Below are 20,431 nucleotides of genomic sequence, written 5' to 3' on the forward strand. Positions count from 1 at the left end.
CACTTTCACTCACCAGTCCTGCCTCCCCACCCAGGCTTTGAGCTTTCCAGACTCTTAGCAATGCCAGTTCCCTACCTCACCCCTCTCTCCTTCCTTAAAAAGGGGGGGATTTTACGAGTCTTGGACATACTACCCCATGGGTGCCCACTTTCCTATTCAGGGACAAATTTCTTCACCCAGATCCAGTGCTGGCCCCAATCCCCGCACAGTGCTCTCACTGCTTACCCTAAGCCCCTGTCTGAAAGGTCCTTGCAGTGGCTGCTTCTTGGCCTCCACATCTATGTATTTGACATATTGCCTCCCATGTTTCTTCCTATAATTATCTCCTCCTATTAAAACAACAGCAAAGCACCATGATTTGCTTATCAGATTGGCCAAAAATTAAAAAGATAAATTGTCGAGTCTTAGTAAGAACGTGGGGAAAAGGGCACAACCCAAGCCTAGCGGTAGGAGTGTAAGTCGGTGAGATATTTTAGAATTCAATTCAGTAATTTCTCTCAACATTTAAAGGGTTGCCTCAAACTCAGATTAGTGGGGGAAAAAGTGAATTATTTTTTTAAAAAATTGTTGTAATAAATGGGTAGCCATCTGGAGAAAACATAACTACATTCATACCTCATATCTTACTCCAGGATAAATTCTCAGTGAATCAAAGATTTAAACATTAAAAATAAAACCACAAAAATACTAAAATAAACCATGGAGACAATTTATGTATACTAATTATGAAATGAAACTCAGAAGCCATAAATGAATAGATTGATAAGTTCAGCTTTATGCCATTTTTTTTTTTTTAAATGGGCATGACAGAAACAGCCAAAAGCAAAGTCAAAGGGGGGAAAAATACTTGAAGGGAAAAAAACATTTGTAACTTACCACAGATAAAGTGTTTATTTCCCTTAATACCTGTATATAAAGAGAACCTACACATCAATAATAAAGTAGAAAAATTGACAAAGGGTATTAATAAACTGTTCACTAAGAAAGAAACACATATATCTCTTAAACATATGAAAAGATGCTGAACCTGACTTATAGTAACAAAAATGGTAATTAGCCACATTATACTTTTGGGGGGTCAAAGAACAAGTATTTAACACCCTGTGTTGGGGAGCATATGGGAGATAAGAATCCTGGTACACAGCTGGATGAAAGGCAAACTGGTACAACATCTGTGGGAATTTTGATTTTATTTATTAAAATTATAAGTGCATACACCCTTTGATCCAGCAATTTCACTTTGAGTATAATCCCTCAGATATACTTTCATCTACGTGAAATTAGGTGCATGAAAAGTTATTAACTGCAGCCACCACCACCTCCAGAGCTTTACTCGTGCTCAGATAACCTGGACGTGGCCAGACAGTGGAGGATCATAGGCCTTTGGACAGCACAGTAGCCTTCTCAGAATTTGCTTTGAGTGGGACCTCTGGGAGCTTTGTGTAGTCAGGGTGGAGAGAAGAATCATTAATTGAGATTGAAATTCTCAACACCCAGTGGCATGGGGGCTCAGAATCTGAAATAATTAAACTAAAAAAAAATAAGGTCTGGGACATTTCTTGAACATCTTTGTTTGTGAAGTAAGCTTCATATTTGCCAATTTGACTGTGGTCCCCCCTTCTAGGATCTCTCAGCTGGACTCTTTAACATGGCACCTAAGAGACTTTGTTAACATCCATTGACTGGGGAACAACACATGAACACAATAGGAAATGCCCATAGGACGGAGTACAATCTGGAAACAAAAAACTGCAAAGTAGCAGTGCATACTGCAACCTGGACAAACTTCTAAAGCGTTACGCTAAGTGAAGGAAGATGCGCGTCTCAGAAAACCACGTATCGTACGATTCTGTACAACAAAATGTTCAGAAGAGCCAGATCTACAGACAGAAAGGTATATTAGCATTTGCCTGGGGACAAGGAGGGGAATGGGGAATGACTACAAATGGGCATAAAGAATCTTTCTTAGGGGTGATAAAAATGTTGTAAAAACAGACTGTGGTGATGGTTACAAACTTTGCATATTTACTAAAAATCATTGAATTGTACACTTAAAATGAGTAAATCTATGGCATGTAAATAATAACTCTATATAGCTTTTAAAAACCCTTTCTATTTGTTCCCCTACTCCTCAACTTCTCAACAGTGCTGGAGCAGTCTCCATTATCCATGACAGCACGCCCACGACAACTTCATGCTCTCGCTCGACCCATTCCCTATGTCAACAATGCCTTCTCAACTCTTTATCCCTGTATCCCGTGCCAAATATTAGCTCAGTCAAGTTTGTTTGTGGATTAACAAATGATGCTTAAGTCGTCAGAGGTGGCATCTGGAGAGGGGACAGATAGTCAAGGTTGACTCCTCACCACTGAGGCTGAGGGCATGAGTAATATCAGAAGGGTGGTCCAAAGACAGAGGCAGGATCTTGAGCCCAGGATCCCATGCTGGGACCACGTGATTCTGCATCCTAGAGGTAAGTCAGGTAGTCATCAGGCCACAAGCGCCCTCCATGTCTAGCACATCCAGTTCATCACCACAATTCGCCATTCCTTCCAGAACAACACTCCTCCTCTCTGGCCTCTCTTTTGCATTCTATGGCCCCAGTTCTAGGGCTGGCATTACCTCATGCTGGGACTAATGCCCTGTACCACGTTTGGTTGGAAAGTAATGACAACAGGCCAAGGCGAGAGCTGTCAAAGGCTCAAACCAGGGCCACACCCTCTTACATCTGGACACAGAGACCACACCCATTTCTAGCCTTTGATGTTGGTGCTGATGCTCTGAGTGACCCCAATGCACTTCTTCCACCCCAGCCTCCTCTGAACCCCTCCAAGACACAGGGCCAGAGAACGGCAAATGTGGCTGGAAGCCACTGCAGATCGAGCTGACCAAGACCTCTTGTTGACAAATGGGCAGACTGAGGCCCAGAGACAGTCAGGTGGCTGATCCGTGGCAGGGCCGAGCTCTCTTGGCTGCGCCCTCTTTAAAGTAGGCTCAGGCCTTAGTCCCTCCATGGCAGCTTCCCCAGCTTAAATTCAGCTACCGTTTTACTGAATGCTTAAAGCATGATTGAGTTTATTCCACACAATTTAGCATTTGATAATGCACTGTTTTGAACTGTTCTTGAATTGTTTTGTGTGTGTGACTTTGGTTTTTGCTACCAGGCTGTGAGCTCCTTGAGAATAGGGGATTATGTTTTGACTTAATTTATTAGTTCATTTCAATAAGCAAAATAATTCCATGCATTTAGCTTCACAGCACTGGTATCATGCAATAGCAGCTACTCAGTAATGTCTGGTGAAGTCCACAGGTTTCTCGGGGCTCCACCTCACTCCGTTTACAACTCACTTTCTGTCCTGAATGATCTCATCCACAGGAAAGGTTTCAACCACCATAGGCTACACCATCAACTCAGCATCTTCCCGAGGCCCCAGATTTGTATGCCCTGCTGCCTGCTGGGCACCTCCAGATAAATTCCTGGAATTCACCTGGCTCTCTGTAGTCCTGATGCAGTCCCACCTTTGTCCTGATGGCACCTGACCACCCAGTCCCCCATGCCAGATGTCTAGGAAGCACTCTGGACTCTGCCCTCTCCATTTCCCTCATTTTTACTCCCCATCGTAGGGGATTAACCACCCAATCCTGTCTCCTATCTCCTTCACAGCTCTTCCATCCAGTCCTCCATGCCCCTTGCCCCATGGACTTCTCTCTCCCCTCCAAATGACTCTCTCAGTCATTCTGCTCAACTCCCTAGTCCCCATGAGTTTTCTGAAATATAAACACATCTCTCCAATGCACCTGCCCCTAAAGGCTGGAACTGTGTTGGATACCTCTCCATATTCCCAGTGCCTAGTCCTCAAAAACTGATCAAAGATTGAAGCAGTGAGCAAGTCCCTGGGCTGTTCCTTAACTTCTCTGCTTCCTTAGTCCCTAGTCTTTTGCTGGGGACTTACTACAGGTGCCACCAGACTAACCTGTCCCTGGGAAAAGAAGAAACAAATCAGCCTTGTATAACCAACAGAATATTAAGAGCCTTTGAAAGGACATCATTATTGATGCAAATGGATCACCTGTCCTTGAGATAAGTATAATAAAGAAAACAATGACGCCCATTACAAAGTACTTGTTCAGGCTTTCAGACCATGACTTTGATGTATGAGAAAGACACCTCTAGGTACCTCCAAGATCTAGGTTTGTTAGCCTTGCTTATTGGGAGTCAGAGCTCACAGGTCTGTTGCTTTCTTGTGGCCTGGAGTGCCTGTTGACATTTGGACAGTATATATTGACTATTTGCAGTCTGGCTGATTCTGTCTGTGTGTGTGTATGTGTATATGTACAAGTGTGTAAAGCGTGCTATAAAAACTCATTTATCTATATGAACTGTCCCCCCCTTCAAAACCATTGTCATGGGCTCTACTCACCAATGCATCTACACTGCCTTCTAGAACAACCTTCAGAAATTCTTACACATTCCCCAAGGATGGAATTGAATCTCAGAAAAAGGCAAAGGTCATTTAGAGCCAAATCTGATGGATGAGCAAGCTAAGAAATAATATGTATTAGTCAAAAATGAAGAGCCACTGTAAAATGAAGTTAAGAGATTCAAGCTGATTCCACTCTGTTCCTCTGAAGACAGTTCCGACCATGGGGTTCTGGAAAGATTTTTAAAATAGTAGAAGCCTCTTGGACTGCTGCAGTGTCTCCCCCAAACCCCCCTCCCACAGGTCCCAGAATGCCCAGTGGTTACCATGATCTGCATCATAATAACCTCCACGAATAAACCACTTCTACAGGGCATGGCTAGACACTTTTATTTAAGATGGGGATGAAAATAATTGCAATAGGCATTTTGGCTTCTGTTAGCCTAGCAAGATCCCAGCTATGCTGATTTGTTTCAAACTCAGCTTACTTAATTCATTTTTTTAAATAAAGGATTGAGCATCTAGTACATCCCCAAGCAGTGCCCTAGGTGTTGATGATACAGCAGTAAATAAGAGACAAAGTCCCTGCCCCCATGGATCTTATATTCTAAAGAGTGAACCAGAGGATGAACAAGCAAACAAATGAATACTACAAAGTCGGGTAGCATTAAATAATGCTAAGGAGCAGATGAGAGCTATAGTGGCAGCTGGCAGTGGAGTCCTCAGGGAAGAGGTCCCTTTGAGCAGAGCTCTGAATGACACACAGGAGCTAGCCTGGAGGGTGCATGAGGGAGGAGCATTCCACGCACCACCAGGAATAATAAGAACAAACTCTCCAGAGCAAAAGCGTGCCTGGCATGTTGCCAAGAAAGCCATGAGGCCACGCAGCTGCCAAAGAGCAAAGAACATGAGGAGAGTAGAAGGACATGAGGCTGCGGACGCCACCGGAGGGCAGGTGGACCCCACCTCTGCCAGTTACAGCTCTGCGACCACAGGTAACTTTCTGAGTTCCAGTTTCCTCTTCTGCAAAATACGATATACCTTGCAGAGTATGAGGACTGAAAGATCATAGAAGTAACTCATCTAGTGCTGTGCCTGCACATAACTCGCATCCACCAATTATCATCATTACTGTTATGATCATCACCATTATTACCATGTTAACCTCAGGATCCACCTCCAGCTGTGCCATCAAGGTGTGGAAATCATCTCACCCCTAGATAAATAATCCTACCCTTTGGTCAGCAGAATGCAGGGACTAAAGGGCCCAACTCCTTCTCTTTACAGACCCAGAGGACAGACAGCAGCCTCTTCCCTTCCTCCAGGAGCCTCCTACTTCCTGTAGGCCTGACTCAGCATGTGCTCCCTTCCCTCAAGCAGGCAATCCCTGGACCACTGTCAGCCACCAGCTCAGACCACTAGGAGACAAAACTGGACATGACTCACAGGCTCTGGTCCCACTCAGCAATCTGGATTTGGACATACACAGCTGTCAGGAAAGCTGCTATTTTGTAAACAGTTGCTGCCACCATGCCCTGTGGGACCATAATGGAACTTCCTGGCATTGCCCAATCAGGGGAAATGGCTGCCCCTCTGAATAAGAAGTCCACTGGGGCTAGGCAGCACACAGCTTCACAGATCACCAGTGGCCAATGAGTCTTCAGGGCAGCAGTCAGCTCAGAGCTGGAAGCCACCACCGCCAAACCTTCCCCACCAGTCAGCCTGGACCCCAAGGATGGAAATCCTGTGTAGACAGGGGACTAAGCCTTAAAGAGCTCAGATATTAGACAAGCTAGAAGGCTAATTAAAATGTAAAATGCTGTCCATTGGGTATAAATCCCAACAAGCCCAGGGGGATCTTCCATTTAGTACACCAACCAACCAAGGCAGAGATTTACTCAGCAGCTCCCCTGAGGGCTGCAAGCACCAACTCACCTCCCAATATACTGAATTTACGTCCCAGATGTGCTGGGGCTGGGAGGACACTTTGCCCCCCCCCCCCATTCATTATGGTGGCTTCTGAGCTGTGCCAAAGAGAAGGGAGGCTGACGTAGGGTAAGGCACTGCTTCCAAAAGCCCAGCAAGGATTCCCTCCTGTCATGTGTAAGAGAAAGGGAATGGCGGTGAGGGACACAGAAGACGAAAAGCATATACACATTGTTCACCAGTGCAGTCTCTAAGAGCAACGCTCCACAAAATCCCTTTGGAAACTTGGATGGTAGAGAAATACAGGAAATACTGTATCGAGGTGGAGGAAATGGTCCAAAGAGGAGCATACCCAGATGGCTAGAAAGGAGGGTTCTCGGCTTATAAAAAAAAAAGGGGTGGGGGTTAAGAGGCATTGCTGCAACCCTGCACAACCCAGAGCCCAGGTTGCAGTGATCCCGACGTTAGCACAAGGTGAAGGTCACAAGCTCTGGAGTCAGCCAGGCCCAGGCGTGTGACCATGGGCAAGTCTTTAAACCTCTCTGAGCTTCGGTTTTCTCCTCTGCAACACAAGAATACTAACAGCACCCACCTCATGAAGTGATTGTAGGGACTAAACGTGATTTAAGCCTGTCAGGTACTTAAACCTGTTTAAGGGTACCTTTCAAGTCAGTTGTCAGGGACATCAGCTCTCTAGAGAGACACGCTTAGCCTGTCTCTGAGCATGGGTCAGTTATTTTTCCTTGAAAGTCTTGGCTCTCCCTTTAAAATGTGTAAGATCTATGACTCTCTCCTATCATTCTGGTTACCTGCACCTGTGCATCTGTCTTTGGCATGTCCGTGTGCATGCATGCATTTGTGTGTACGTGTGTGCACATGAATGTATGTGTGTGTGCGTGTGTTTGCACATGTATGTGTGTGCATGTATTCATGAATGTGTGCATGTGTGTGTGCATGCACGTGTGTGTGCGTGTATTGTGTGTGTGTGTGCATGCATGCACGCACGTGTGTGAAGGGGTGCTGGCCATGCTACTCTCTTGGGCATGCTCACCCCTTGAGGGCCAAGTGAGTATTGGTCAGCTGTGCCTACTCTGGGCCAGAGGGAGCTCCCTTCACTGCTCAGAGACCCAATGGCTGTGGAACCACATTACTGGAAGGCAAGGGCTGCAGCCAGAGGTTCAGATGGTGCAAGTCTTTCATCCTGGCACATTTCATACCCAAGTGTCTGCCAGCATGCCAGGGGCAATGCTGCAACTTGGGCCTTGGACAGGCCTCCTTGTTACACCCCAGGCCACTGTAACCTCCACCAGGCAGCAGCGCTGTGTACCAGGCCCTGCCTGGAGTAGGGTCTTCAGCCATTATGACAGCTATGGCTGCTGTTGACACTGCAACAGTGACAAATTCATCCTTCTGACAAGATCCCTTTAAATAATTCACAGGGAGGGGGATTAAGACACTGTTTCCCTCTGTCTCTGCTGAGATTTAAAACACCTCCAGCTGGGGTATTTAAAGAGAGGATAATGGGCTGCCCCTCTTGGGTCTCCCCTCCCCCTATCCTCCTCTTTCCTACTTCCCAAACTCATCCCCCGCCCCTCTAGCCAACCCTATAACAAGGAGGTCCAGAAAACAAGAAAGAAAAAAAAAGGAGAGAACCAGTGCTTGGCTGGTCACTATGGCAACAGTGGCAGGGTATTCAGCTGCCATTATCCCAGTGCCTCACACATGTGATTATCTTAAGCTGTCGATTGAATGTGGTTCTCACTGCTGCCCAACACGGCCTTGTTGAACAAGGTAGGGGCGGGAGCCGTGGGCCCCAGGACCCAGCTGCTGAATATTGCTATACCCAGACCTGGGCTCCATTGATGGAAGAGCAGAGAGTTGCCCCTGGGAGAGACTGGTGACATTTCCCTTCAGCTTGAAGGGATATCTGCCCAGAATGCATAGCAGAGGCCAGCCTGAAGCTGGGCCACCACACTGGGTTACAGGCTGGGGAAATGGGCTCCTCATTCTGTGAGCTCAGGGAGTTTTGACTTTTCATGGGCCATGCTGGCCATGGCCACTGGAGCTGTCCCGGAGACAAGAGAGCCAGCCATGGGAGGAAGAAGGGGCCAGGCCTTCTCAGGGGAACTCTTGGCTTCATTCCCATTCTCAGGGTGGAGAAAATTCCCAGTATCAGGATGTAAGAAAACCAAATCTGGGCTGGGAAGAGACACGCCCCCCCCATACTATCTGTCCCTGAAACTAGGTGAGAATATGTCCACCATGTGTGACCCACTTCAGGGGACTGTTTTTTCCTGGGACTTCAGCTGCTGAAGCTTGGTCCTAGGAAGCCTTGCGATAACTTTGGCCTTCATTGAGAAGAATTATCTCATTCCTTCGTCTCCTGGAATTAGCTTCATAGGCTCATGAACATTCTTTGAATGACAAGATGACAGGTCAACCCACTAGACATACTCCAGTTTTTCCAATATCTCTTTTGGAACTCAGCTCCCAGATTAAGCCCATTGTGGCAGATATGCTCAGACAGCACTGCTCACAATAGGGCCACCACCCCAGCTACTTGCACCTGGACTTCTCTGCATATCTAAGATCAGTCCTTCATCCTGCAGTCAGCCCCATGAAGATGTGGCCAGCCACACACAGGTCCCCACTAGCCAAGGTGCTGCCCACCTTGGTCACCCCAGTTTGTGGTTGCACAATCATTTGCACATAAATGTACATGCACACCTAAGTGCACATGCATACCTAAATGCACATGCACCATTGATCACGTTGGTTTGAAAGAAGAGCTCTCAATCAGCAAGATAAGATGGAATCTTGATTCCAACATCCTTCAGGCTGGCTGTCCTTAGTGACACAGGGAAACTGTTGGACATGCCTGTCCCCAACAGAAAGAGTGAGGGGTAGGATGGCATGTATGGGGATGAGGATGTGCCATGGTGGGACCCCACTCCATTCTATCAGCAGAGGAGCATCTTAAGTGGAGGAGGGGCTCGTCCAGTACAGCAGAACTGACACGGAGGCCACTGAGGGGGACAAAGCAGCTTGCTGGGCCCCCTCACAGCTCTCCCTTCCCAGCAATCCTTACTTCCTGAATATTTGCCAAGGCCTAGGGGGTAGGAACTGACCCGCCCAGGCTCCTCCATCACCACCTGGAGCCCTCACCTGCAGGGGCCACCTATATACTCCCACAGATCTCTGACGAGGGCTCACCTGCTCTGTGAGGCAGCCTCCCCACCCAGGCACCTCCTGGACTTGCTACTCTCAGCCCCCAAACCCCACACATCACAAACCACCTTCTCCTCCTCCCGCCACAGAGCTTGCCTTAAAAAATGATTCATCGAGTGCTCACCACGTGCACTACTCACTGGCCCGTGGCTCTCCAGTCTACCCTTTCCCATTGGAGAACATTGGGAAACACTGGCCTCTCCTTGTTTCCCCTGTTCTCTGGTCTCCCAGCAGTCTATGACTGTGAGATCCCTTCCTCACACTCCTTCAGGGACAGAGGTACAAGAGTGAGCTTTGTGGCCAGACAGGCCTGGGTTCTGTCTCAGCAACCCCCCTAACTCAGTCCTGTGACCGGACAATGGCTCTGAGCCTCACAGGCCACTCTTCACAATGAGAGAGATGCTGCCTGCCTTGCAGGATGCTGGGGAGAAAAGTCAGTGAAGTAATACAAGTAAAGCTGAAGCCTGGTACACAGTCGGTACTTAATTATTGGTGATTATTATTAGTAGTAGTTGTCATTACTGTTAAGAACAATAGCACTGCTACTGATAGCAGGGTGCGCCCTCTGACATTTCTCATGCAAGAGCCACAGCCTAACAGAGAGGCTGGGGCACTGACCTTCCAGCCCCAGGGCCTCCTTCACCATGCAAACAAGCCTCTCAGACGTGAGTCACTGCCACCCTGGTACTAGCCAGGCAGGCGGTACTGCACTAAGCTCTATGGTTTTCAAAAAAAGTAAACAGAATCCTCCCAACCACTCTGTAAATAAGACCTCACATCATCTATGTAATAAAGGTTGAATATGGGCTCCAAGAGTTTAAAGAATTTAGCAGAAAGTGGAAATAAACCCAGGACATCAGATGCCAAATCCTGAGCTTGCTCCTTGTGAGATTTAGTCCACACGTGTTATTCTAACATTTTTGGCCATAACTGGAGTCAGGCTAAAGGCGTCATGTGAGGGTTGCCCTGTTCCCACAGAGGCTAAGTTCACACCTCCTAGAGCCAGTTCAGAATCCTTATCTTTCTTCTGATGACCTTGAGCCACCTTTCTTCATGTTTTCCTCCTGTCCATCTTACCCAGGCCTCTTTACTCTGCCTCACCTTCCTTCTAATACTGTCTTTTCCCCAGTGAGATACTTCTTTCCTTCACCAAGATGACCAGTGTGAGGAGCAGTAAGTTTAGGCTGTCAGGGTGCAAGCCCCAGTTGACCTGGCTCTGCTCCATCCTGGGGCCTGTGTCAGAAGAACTGCTTCCTTCCTCTGTCCTGGGAGCCACTTGCCCTTCAACTTAAGAAGAGCTGTCATCCAGCAGTGGGTCCTCAGGCTCATGTATCAATTGCAGAAAGGTTTCCAGGATTAGGACAAGGGACATGGTGGGGAGGACTGCCTTCCTGGGGAAAGTTTTAGAGAGAAGAAGATACCTGTCCATCTGTCTCCAGGAGGCAAAAGGTGGACTTGGGTGACCTCTGGAGTTCTCTCCCTGAGTCTGTGGACAGAAATGCCTCCTGCTCTCCTGATGAATGAGTCTGCAAGCCATTTCCAAGAGCAAGAAAATAAATCTGTCCAACAGTAAGGTTCTGGTGAGCCACCACAACTCCCAAAGTTCTTTCACACAGGAAGCTAGAGAAGCATCGCTCCCCATCTCTCTTGCTCTCTCCTCCACCCAAACTATACACCCACCCATCCCCGACACACAGAGTCATACCCAGTGAATTTCTGCAATCAGTGTAATAATTAACATTCTACTCCATGACACTGATCACCTGTCCTGTTCTACTCGCCTCCCTGTTAAACGCATACACATGTCCACAAAAAGTCTCAGATAAAAGCCCGCGAAGGAGCAACCGTGTACCATGAAGCCAACCAAAAGGGGTCCCTGCTGCTCACCTGGCCCAACTCTCCTCCCATAGGGACCTTACCACATGGACTGACCTCCCGTGGCCTCCTGTGTCCTCCCAGAGCACATCTGAATCCTGTGGCCACCTCCCATCTCCTGCAGGAGACCCCACCCATGGCCTTCGTCCTGAGCCCCGTGCCTTTGTCTGTCACTGGCTCTGCCAGGCGGGTGATTTTAAACTTCCACTCCTAAAGACGAGTATTACATATAAAAAAAAAAATGTTTTAAGTGCCTCGTGTGTTTTGTTCCTCATTGCTTCATAAAAGTGACATTAATAGCCAGGAAAGAGCTCTGCTGAGTGCAATTACCCAGGATGTTTCAGGTATGAAAGCTGTTTTGAGCCTGCTAATGTTTCCTAATTACAGGCCTTTTGGTAGAAAGAGAAAAAGATAAAGAGTGGGTGAGAGGCCTAGGGTGGGGGGCTCTGACTTATCTCAGCGTTTACCTGATGAGGGGAGGGGCGGGGAGGGGAGGCGGGGAAGCAGGAGGTCAGAGGTCCCCCCAGGGAGGCCAGGCCTCTCGCAGCTGAGAAAGGGATACTAATTCAGGAGAAGGATACCACCCGTACCTCCCACTGATACTAACTCAGGAAAAGGATATCACCCGTGTCTCCTACTGTGGGACAAAAACCTTTACAGACTGAGCCTGAGTTCAAGGAGCCCAAAGCAACTCAACCCAGGAGTTCCTCCTGGAACCCCCACTCTAAAGACACCGCAGTGGGCAGCACTCCATTGGAAAGACAGCGGGGCATAGTAGTTGGCAGGAGAGCCAGCCTGCAGCATGGGTACTTTTTTAGCCATCTGTCCTTAGGCAATTTACCGGCTGCTCTGTGCCTTAGTTTCCTTATCTGTAAAATGGGGCTATTGTGAGGATTAATGTTTGTCTGGCAATAAATCACCTAGGGCTCGTCATATAGTGTGATATTTTTTTCTACTTAGCACCTATTCATCTTTCTGGTACCTAAATCCCAGTTCCCTCTAGGGAATTACTCCCTCCTGCCTTCCATCCCTGGGCTTCCAGTAGCCTCTGCACAACGCAGGGATGCACATGGGACCTCAGTGCCAGCAGTAAGCACTCTGTGTTTCCTGACTTAGGTGTGCATGGGATTCAAGCCAAGTCAGTCAGGCCAACCACAGCTAACGCCAGAGCTTCTGCTTGAGGGACCAGGAAGAGGTGGGTGTTCTTTTCCAGGACATACGGAAGAAAGAAGCCATAGGGCTCGAGCTGCTGCAGACAGACATTGTATGACCAAGAGGAACCCCAGCATGAGCCAACACCATGGAAGTAGAGAGGAGAAAGAGGTGGGAAGAGAGAGAGAAAAGTGGGGGTGGGGGGGAGGGTAGAGATAGATTGATTCTAGGGATCTAGACCAGGCCAAACATGAAGCCACATCAGCCCCTGGACCATTCAGTTTCACGAGCCAAGATGCTTCCTTCAAGACTGAGTTGCACTTTTCTGTCCCTGTCCTGGCCACCAAAAAACCCTGACTGATACAAAGGCACAGGGTGAGAACATCTTCCAGCAATCAGAGACCAGGTCAGAAGCTCCTAAGCCCCCATGCAGTGGAGCACGACCAACCCCACTCCGCTCTGCCCTCCGGCCCCTGGCATGTCCTGAAACTCAAATACAGCGCAATTCCATTCACAAAATCATTTTGCCGAGCACTAAACTTCTTTTGGATTTGCCTAATTTAGCTTGGGCTTTTCTGTCTTAATTAACATGATTGAATCATCAAAGGAAGAAAAGTGACAGTTCAGCCCTCCAAAGGGTTATGGTGATATGCTAACATTTCCTAAGTGTTTATCAAGGAAAACTTTTTATTGACATTGTCTCATATATGACACAGTTACCATCCTTACCCCATGAGCAAAAGAAGAAACTGTGACTGAAAGATTCTAAATTAAATGACAGACCCAAGATCACACAGGCAGGGAACAACAGAGCTTGAATGAGAGCCAGTTTATTTGACACCAGGGCCTGGTGCCTTAACTGCTACTATAAAGACCTCACCCATCAGACCAGATACATTTCAATTGATTAGGCTTGGCCTTGGAACAAATAAGGTGTTTTTAGTATGGATTTCTCTCCTGAATGTGCTTTCCTTATTCCCATGAGGGGGTCAGTTGGCAAGGGGGCCTGGAGGACCTGACAGATGGGGATTGAAGAGGCCCCCAGGGACTGCCAAGTGGCCTGGATGGTCCACACACACACAACCAGTGTGCCTGCACTTATGGATGCACCTTGCCTGCCGGGAGTTAATTTACCAGACATGGCTGTTCAAATGCATGTTACCTTCATTGCGGCTTGCTCTGGAAGCTCTCCACTTAGCCCAATAATCCCCATATCACTGAGAGTATTTTCAAACTCTAGGAACTGCCTACAGATGCTCAAGTTTAAATCAGCTCATGCAAATTCATAAACACACACACACACACACATGCATACACAAACATATATACACAGATATACTCATATATACAAATATATAAACACATACATATATACATCTATACACATGTATACATACACACACATACACATGTATACAGAGACAAACTTGTGTACACATATACATACACACATATATACATATACACACATACATATACAAATATAGACACATACATATATACATCTACACACACATACATATACATATATACTCACATACGCACATACACAGGTATACAGAGACACAGTCGTGTACACATACACATACACACATATGTACATATACAAACATATAGAGACACATGCAGATATCCTCCTACACACACACACAGAACTTGGCTTGACTTCAGACCCATTTTCTGTTTCTCCCACATCGAGTCCCCCTCCCTGTGGTGAAGACCTGCCTGTCTTACAGCAGTCAACAGAGCATGCCACAGGTTGTAAAGGTGGTTCCGAGGCAGCACAGATGGAGCTGGAGTCCAAAAGCCCATGGGATGTTCTCTGAAGAACTCAGGGAAATGTTTACGTGTAGGCCACACGTCTCACAAACACAGGAACTACACACACAGAGGCCACTGGCAGCCCAGGTGCAAGTAGCCACTAAGTGCTGGCCAAGCTCTTCAAAAATAAAAGAACTTTGGGCTCAGATTTCCAACAAGCAAGGTGAATAAGATTCACTACCAGAGGGATCTCGGCTCGCCTCTCTAATCCATAACAGCCAGTGCCTGAAAGCTGCAGGGCCCTTCCTCTGGGCGTCCTGGTCTCCATTACCATGCTACTCTCAGGAGAGGTGGCTCCGTGTACATCAGTAATTATATTCTTTAAGAAGATATTGACAACCAATTGGGTGTTGAGAGGCCTACAACAAATGTTTTATTGGCCTACAATAAACCTAAATTGAGCATCTCCTAAGTTCAGGGCCCTGGGTTGGAGATGCAGAGAAGTATCAAGAACGACCTGGCCCTTATTCTTTCAGTCAACAATCATTTATTGAAGCCTGTCCTCTGCAGGGCTGGTGCTGGGCACTGTGGACACAGAGATGGCCAGTGCAAAAAACCAACATATCAACAGACGTTTAGCTTCAGAGTGATGGACCGTATGTACAAATGGTCGGTATCAAGCCCTCTGGGCTTAAGCAAAAGGGCACCCACCCCAGCCGTGGTGAGAGGAGCATCCAGGGGGGTCCTAGAGGGAGCAAGAACAGAGAGTGTCAGGGAGGAGGGAAAGCGTGCAGAGGGCCAGGCGGCATGTAGAAACGGGTGTGGACTGTGGAGGGAGGACCATGCAACCATAAAGACTGCCATTTACAGAGCGCTGCCCATGGCCTGCTATGGCACTGAGCACTTACCTACAGGACCTCTTTGAACTCCCCCACTGCCCAGAGGTCTTGACATGGGAAGTTCAGAGAACCCTCCAAGGCAAAGCTGGAAGCCAGCCCAAGGAAGGGGTCACCAGGGACCACAGTGAGGGTCCCCAGGATAGCCCTTTAGTGAGAGCTCAGGCCCTCCCTGGCATTTATGACTTTATAAATGTATTTCTTACCTTTTCCCTCTGCTCATCAGATAGCCCCTGATTTAGATTAAGCCTAAAGGCCTTAAATTAAAGCCAGGGTGCTACAATTAGATTATAAAGCAGCATTTTGAATTTGGGCATAAATATTTTCCGGTTCTGACATGTAATAGTGCAGTCAGCTTCCAGCAACATAACTGAAAGTGATCTGTGAGCAATGTGTGGGTGAGTGGTCCAACCCCTTTCCCTATCTGTCAGTTCTCAGGTACAGAAGTGAAAGCACCCAGTTAGCCCCATAAAAGGAAGAGTCCCTTGGCCTCTCTCTGGTTAGCCAGCCGCACAGTCCATGTGCTGGGGACAGGGTCCATTGCAATGCCAGCTGGCCCCCCGGCAGAATCAGGGTGCCTCCTCTGGACAGGGCAACTCCAGTTCCTCCAGTCTTCCAGAATAGCACCCCACACCTTCTCCATCTTAAGCATGCATGCATGGTATCCTGACTGCAGAGAGACGATCTGAGCTTTTGCCTCCTTTCTGGTCTGGGAGGTCCCCTGCATCTCCTCATGGTGTTGAGCAGTCCAGGCACTGGAAAAGCCAAGAGGCTGGGTGGGTGGTCCACATCTTCCCGGGCTCCCCCCATTCTCTCCTGTACATTGATGACGGTGATGACCCATGGCCACACCTCCTCCAGGTGCAGTCAAGGAGAGGAAGGAGGCCTGCAGGTCAGGGCCATGACAAATGTGCAGCCACAACCAGCTGAAGCCACGACCCAGCCGTATTCCTCCCACACATGCCTAGCCCCTCCCCCACACTCACCAGCAGTTCGTTTAAAGCTTCTCCACCCCCCAAAACCTGCTACCCCAACAGTCTGCACCCTCACTCCCCAAACCTCGCCTCTGACCTCAGAAGAAGATATGAAATCGAGAGAATTCTCTATTGTACGGTTTCTGTCACCACACCCGAGCACCTGCTTCTCTCTGTAGGCACCTTTATCTCTGTCATGCCATTTCAGAAGAAAAGGAGCCCCCTCCTCCCAAGAGGAGCACCCACAGCCCCCCACCCACGCCACCTTTCCTCCCCCTCACGACTGCTGTCTCTGTCACCTCCCCACTGCCGACTTCCACTCTCTGCTTCTGGCTTCCCACCCTTGAAAGCATCCACACGGCTCACCACAGGGTCCTTGTAGCTAAACCCGGTGGAGATGTTCAACACCCAGAAGCCTCTCTTGTCTCCTCGTCCTCCTTGGCTTCTATGGCAGGACGCCCTCTTGGTTTTCTCCTGCTCATGGAACACTCCTTCCCGGTCTCCTTTTCAGGCTCCTCTTTCTCTATTAGACACTTCAATGCAGGTTATCCATCCAATGCTCTTACCTCTTCTCCCTCCAGATATGCTTCCTGGGAGACTGCGGCCACACCCTGGGCTCCCATCCCATTGATGTCGGTCCTCCTGCCTTCTGATTCCATTGTCCATAAGTCGAATGCTGGTGCATGTCCCCATGGGTGTCCCAGAGGCTCCTCAAGCTCAACAGGTCTGAGACTGAACTCAGCCTCTTCCCACCCAAGAGTGTTCCTCCTCCTGTGTCCTCCATCTCCAAAAATGACACCATCATCCACCCTCTTGTCCAAGTCAGAAACTGTCCACAAATACACAGAGTCGGGTGGTGAACTAGGCATGAGTCTCCGGTGGGGAACAGATACCCAGAGTCCTGGCCCCACGGAGGTTATAACACGGCCGAAGGGAGAAGTGGTGTAGAAATGAATCAGATCTCACAGAGAGATGTAAAATTTGCAGCTGAGAATAGTGCTACTAGGAAAGCTCCCTGGCACCAAGAAGACCTGTCATGGGGGATCCAACATATGCAGAGAAAGATGTCCCTGAGGATGGGCCCAGTGGGCAGGGGTCAGAAGACGGTAGAGAAGTCAAGAGTCCTTCCCAGTTTCTGGCCTTTACAATGTGCTGAGATGGAGAAGGAGCCCACGTGTGTGAGGAGGCGAAGGAGAAAGGGGTGAATTCACTAGGGCCACAGTGAGGTTGACAGACCTGTGAGCATTCATGAAAGATGTGGCAGTTGGCTGTGACCTTGGGCTAGGGATACAAGCTTGAGAGTCACTGGTGTTTCTAGAACTGGAGGCCACTGTCCAGGGTGAGTAGAGAGGGAGAAGAGAAGAGGGCCTGGGATGGAAGCCAAGGGCCAGCCTGACCCTCCCGCTGGTCACTGCAAATGAGACAGGCTCAGAGGCTGCTCAGAGCCCCAGGAGGAGAACTATTTGGTTGTATGTCCCCTCAGGAAGAGCACTGGGGCACAGCAGCTGAGCCGTGCTGGTCACAAGAGGGGAGGGCGCCCTGAGCACAGCCCAGCCAGCTGCTGTATCCAAAGGGCAGCACTTGACTTTGAATGTTTCCCTCAAGGAGAACCTTCGTTGGGGAAGATCAGACGTTTAGAGAAGACAGGTGTTGTGTATAAAAATCAAGGGAAAAATCAACCATAAATCATGCTGATGCCTTGTGAAAACATACAAGCCTTCAAAGAATAACATAATTTGTAAAAGATGGCAAGTTTTTAACAACCAGGTGACCTGGAAGAGTTGCTGCTTCATCAGCTTTGCATAAAGTCCCAAGTAGGAGTGGGAAGGTTTTCCTAGTTGCCTAGTGTTCCTGGCAGGACCTGTTCAGAGTGAGTGGGTTCTACCCCATCCCTGCTCCCTGTTTTGGGCAATGCCAGCTCATCCTGGACCTTGCTCCCCTGCTCCAAGGCAAGATGCCTGTGCCTGGGGCAATGCATCCCTGCAAATGCTGAGGTGGAGTGAAAGTGAGAACCCAAGAGAGGTGCATAGATGAGATCACCACCTGCCCTGTGACCTGAATGTCCCAATTAAAACTGTCCCTATAGCAGGACAAGGGCATGTGAGGACAGATATGATGTACTTTGGCCTGGCCATGCTAGAAATCCCCTGCTGGATGCAGAGGTCAGAAACACAGGGATGGAGACAGAAGGTCTGGGGCAGATGAGGAAGGCTAGGATACCCTGTCCCAGTCGGACTTCACTCCCCAGCTGGGATAAAGAGCCCACTCCATCCTCCTGCCCTCTCCCTTCTTAATTAAGCCCCAAAGTTAGCCAATAGCCCAAGCCAGAGACACAAACATCGACTCCACCTCCTCCCTCTCCCTGTCCTTCCCTCCACGGCCAGTTCTTCCTCCTTAACTTCTCTCAAACTGCCCTCTGAGTATCCCATTGTAATTTGATTCTTCTGACACATCCAAGACAGCTGAAAGAGCCTTCTAACTCTTTTCTCTTGACTGTTCTCCACAATCCTGGCAGCAAATGTGACCATTTTATTCTCCTGCCCAGGATCTCTCCATTGCCTACAGGATAAACCCAAAGTCCCTGCTCAGCATGGCAGTCATGGTTCGTCACCACTGTGCCACATTCCAACCTACCCCCCAGCCCCATTTCAGCAGCACCCACGCCCTGCCAGCTGTGTTCCAGACACACGGACTCTTCTCTCTTACGTCTTTTCATGACCCCATCCCTTTGAACCAGCTATTCTCCTGACTTGGAATATCTTTCCGGACTCTCCACCCACTACTCGTCAAACTCCTATTCATTCTGCAAAACCCAGCTTGCAGAACCTTCTCTATAAAGGCTTCGTGTCTCCTCTGTGGTTTCTCACTCCCTTGTGGTTGTCCACACTTCCTGTTGATCTCCCCAGTGCCACAAAGGAGAGATATACTCCAGCTTATCCATGAACATGTTGGTCCCCACAGGAGGCCAGGAGCTCCTCAAGGCTGTTCCATCTTTGTGTCTACAGGATCTGGCCAGGTGCATGAACACTGAACAGATGAATCAAGAGCATCTCTCCAAGGCAAGCTCCAGGTGAAAGACAGCCTCAGCCCTTTTGAACTCCAGTTCTCCCTCGATCTGCCCCAGTGCTGTAGCCTGAGTGCCCCCATTCCCACACAGCCACAGCCCTAGGGGTCTAGGGGCCAGCGATCTGAAAGAACTGTGTCAAGAGAGGGTTTACATCACCACAATAGGCAGCAACTCAGGTCTGAGACCCCTGGGGCTGCCTCTCTGTGGACAGGAAGTGGACACAGCCATTCACACCTGTGTGCTGCTCCCCACAGGTATTGCTCTGGGCAAGCTCTGCTCTACCTGCCATCCTAGAGGCCCAGGACCTCACAGCAGGATTGAAGGACAGATGGTCTGACACTCACCCCTGAGGTGGGATTGGCTGTCCAGCCCAGCTCTGCAGTAGCCGTCCTGGTGTCCATTAGGGTTTCTGCAGATTAAAGAGAAAAAAACTGATGAGGCAGAAAGATTGCAAGACAGTGACCATGAAGTTATTTATGACAGTAAATGTCAGTGCAAGAAGGAGCCTTGGGCATCTTCAAGCCCAGACCCCACTGCGAAGCCCAAGGCTCAGAGAGGGAAAGACATCTGCTAAGGTCACACAGCTCACAGCTCATGGCAGAGTTGGATGCAGACCTCAGGGCTCCTGTGCTAAGTCCAGTGCACTCTTCTCAGTGACCCCAGGCACCTGTATAGGGTAAAGTCACTGCCTGCCCACTACTGCACCCCCAAGATCCAGCTTCTTCCTGGATTACTCTACCCAGAGGCTCCTCCAAGGCCATGTTGATCCAGTAGCCAAATGTAATCCTTCCTCAAGCCTTTCTGGGCCACCCTTTCTGCCCTCTTCCTCCCCACTGGGCTGCTTCTCCAACCTCCTCTGTCTGCCCTGCTTTCTCCCCAAACACTCTCCTCTGCCTCCCCTGCAGTCATCCATGTTGACACCCTTGGGTGATTTCCCACCAACTCTTCTGGCCCCAACCACTCTCCCAAGACTGAGCCCTCCTGAAGGTCTCCTAACCCCTGGGCCCAGATACACGCCCACCCACTTTCCCAAGACTCTGTTGGGGACTTGGGCAGCTTTGGCAAATCCTCACCCAGGACACAAATGTGCATCTCAAACCCCAGCAGCCTGCGACCAGCAGTGACATGGCA

General features: G+C 48.8%; 1 protein-coding gene across 1 annotated transcript in view; it reads right to left on the reverse strand.

The window, feature by feature from the left end:
- EPHB1 (EPH receptor B1) overlaps window positions 1-19,704 on the reverse strand; it is a 291,595-nt gene extending 271,891 nt beyond the window's left edge. The window contains exon 1 of the mRNA XM_063115389.1: window positions 19,645-19,704. Coding sequence (XP_062971459.1) covers window positions 19,645-19,701 — 57 coding nt within the window. The 5' untranslated portion in view covers window positions 19,702-19,704. The remainder of the gene's footprint in view (window positions 1-19,644) is intronic.
- Window positions 19,705-20,431: the final 727 nt, after the last annotated feature.

This window comes from Cynocephalus volans, chromosome 11 (assembly GCF_027409185.1).
Source record: "Cynocephalus volans isolate mCynVol1 chromosome 11, mCynVol1.pri, whole genome shotgun sequence".
Lineage (NCBI taxonomy): Eukaryota > Metazoa > Chordata > Mammalia > Dermoptera > Cynocephalidae > Cynocephalus > Cynocephalus volans.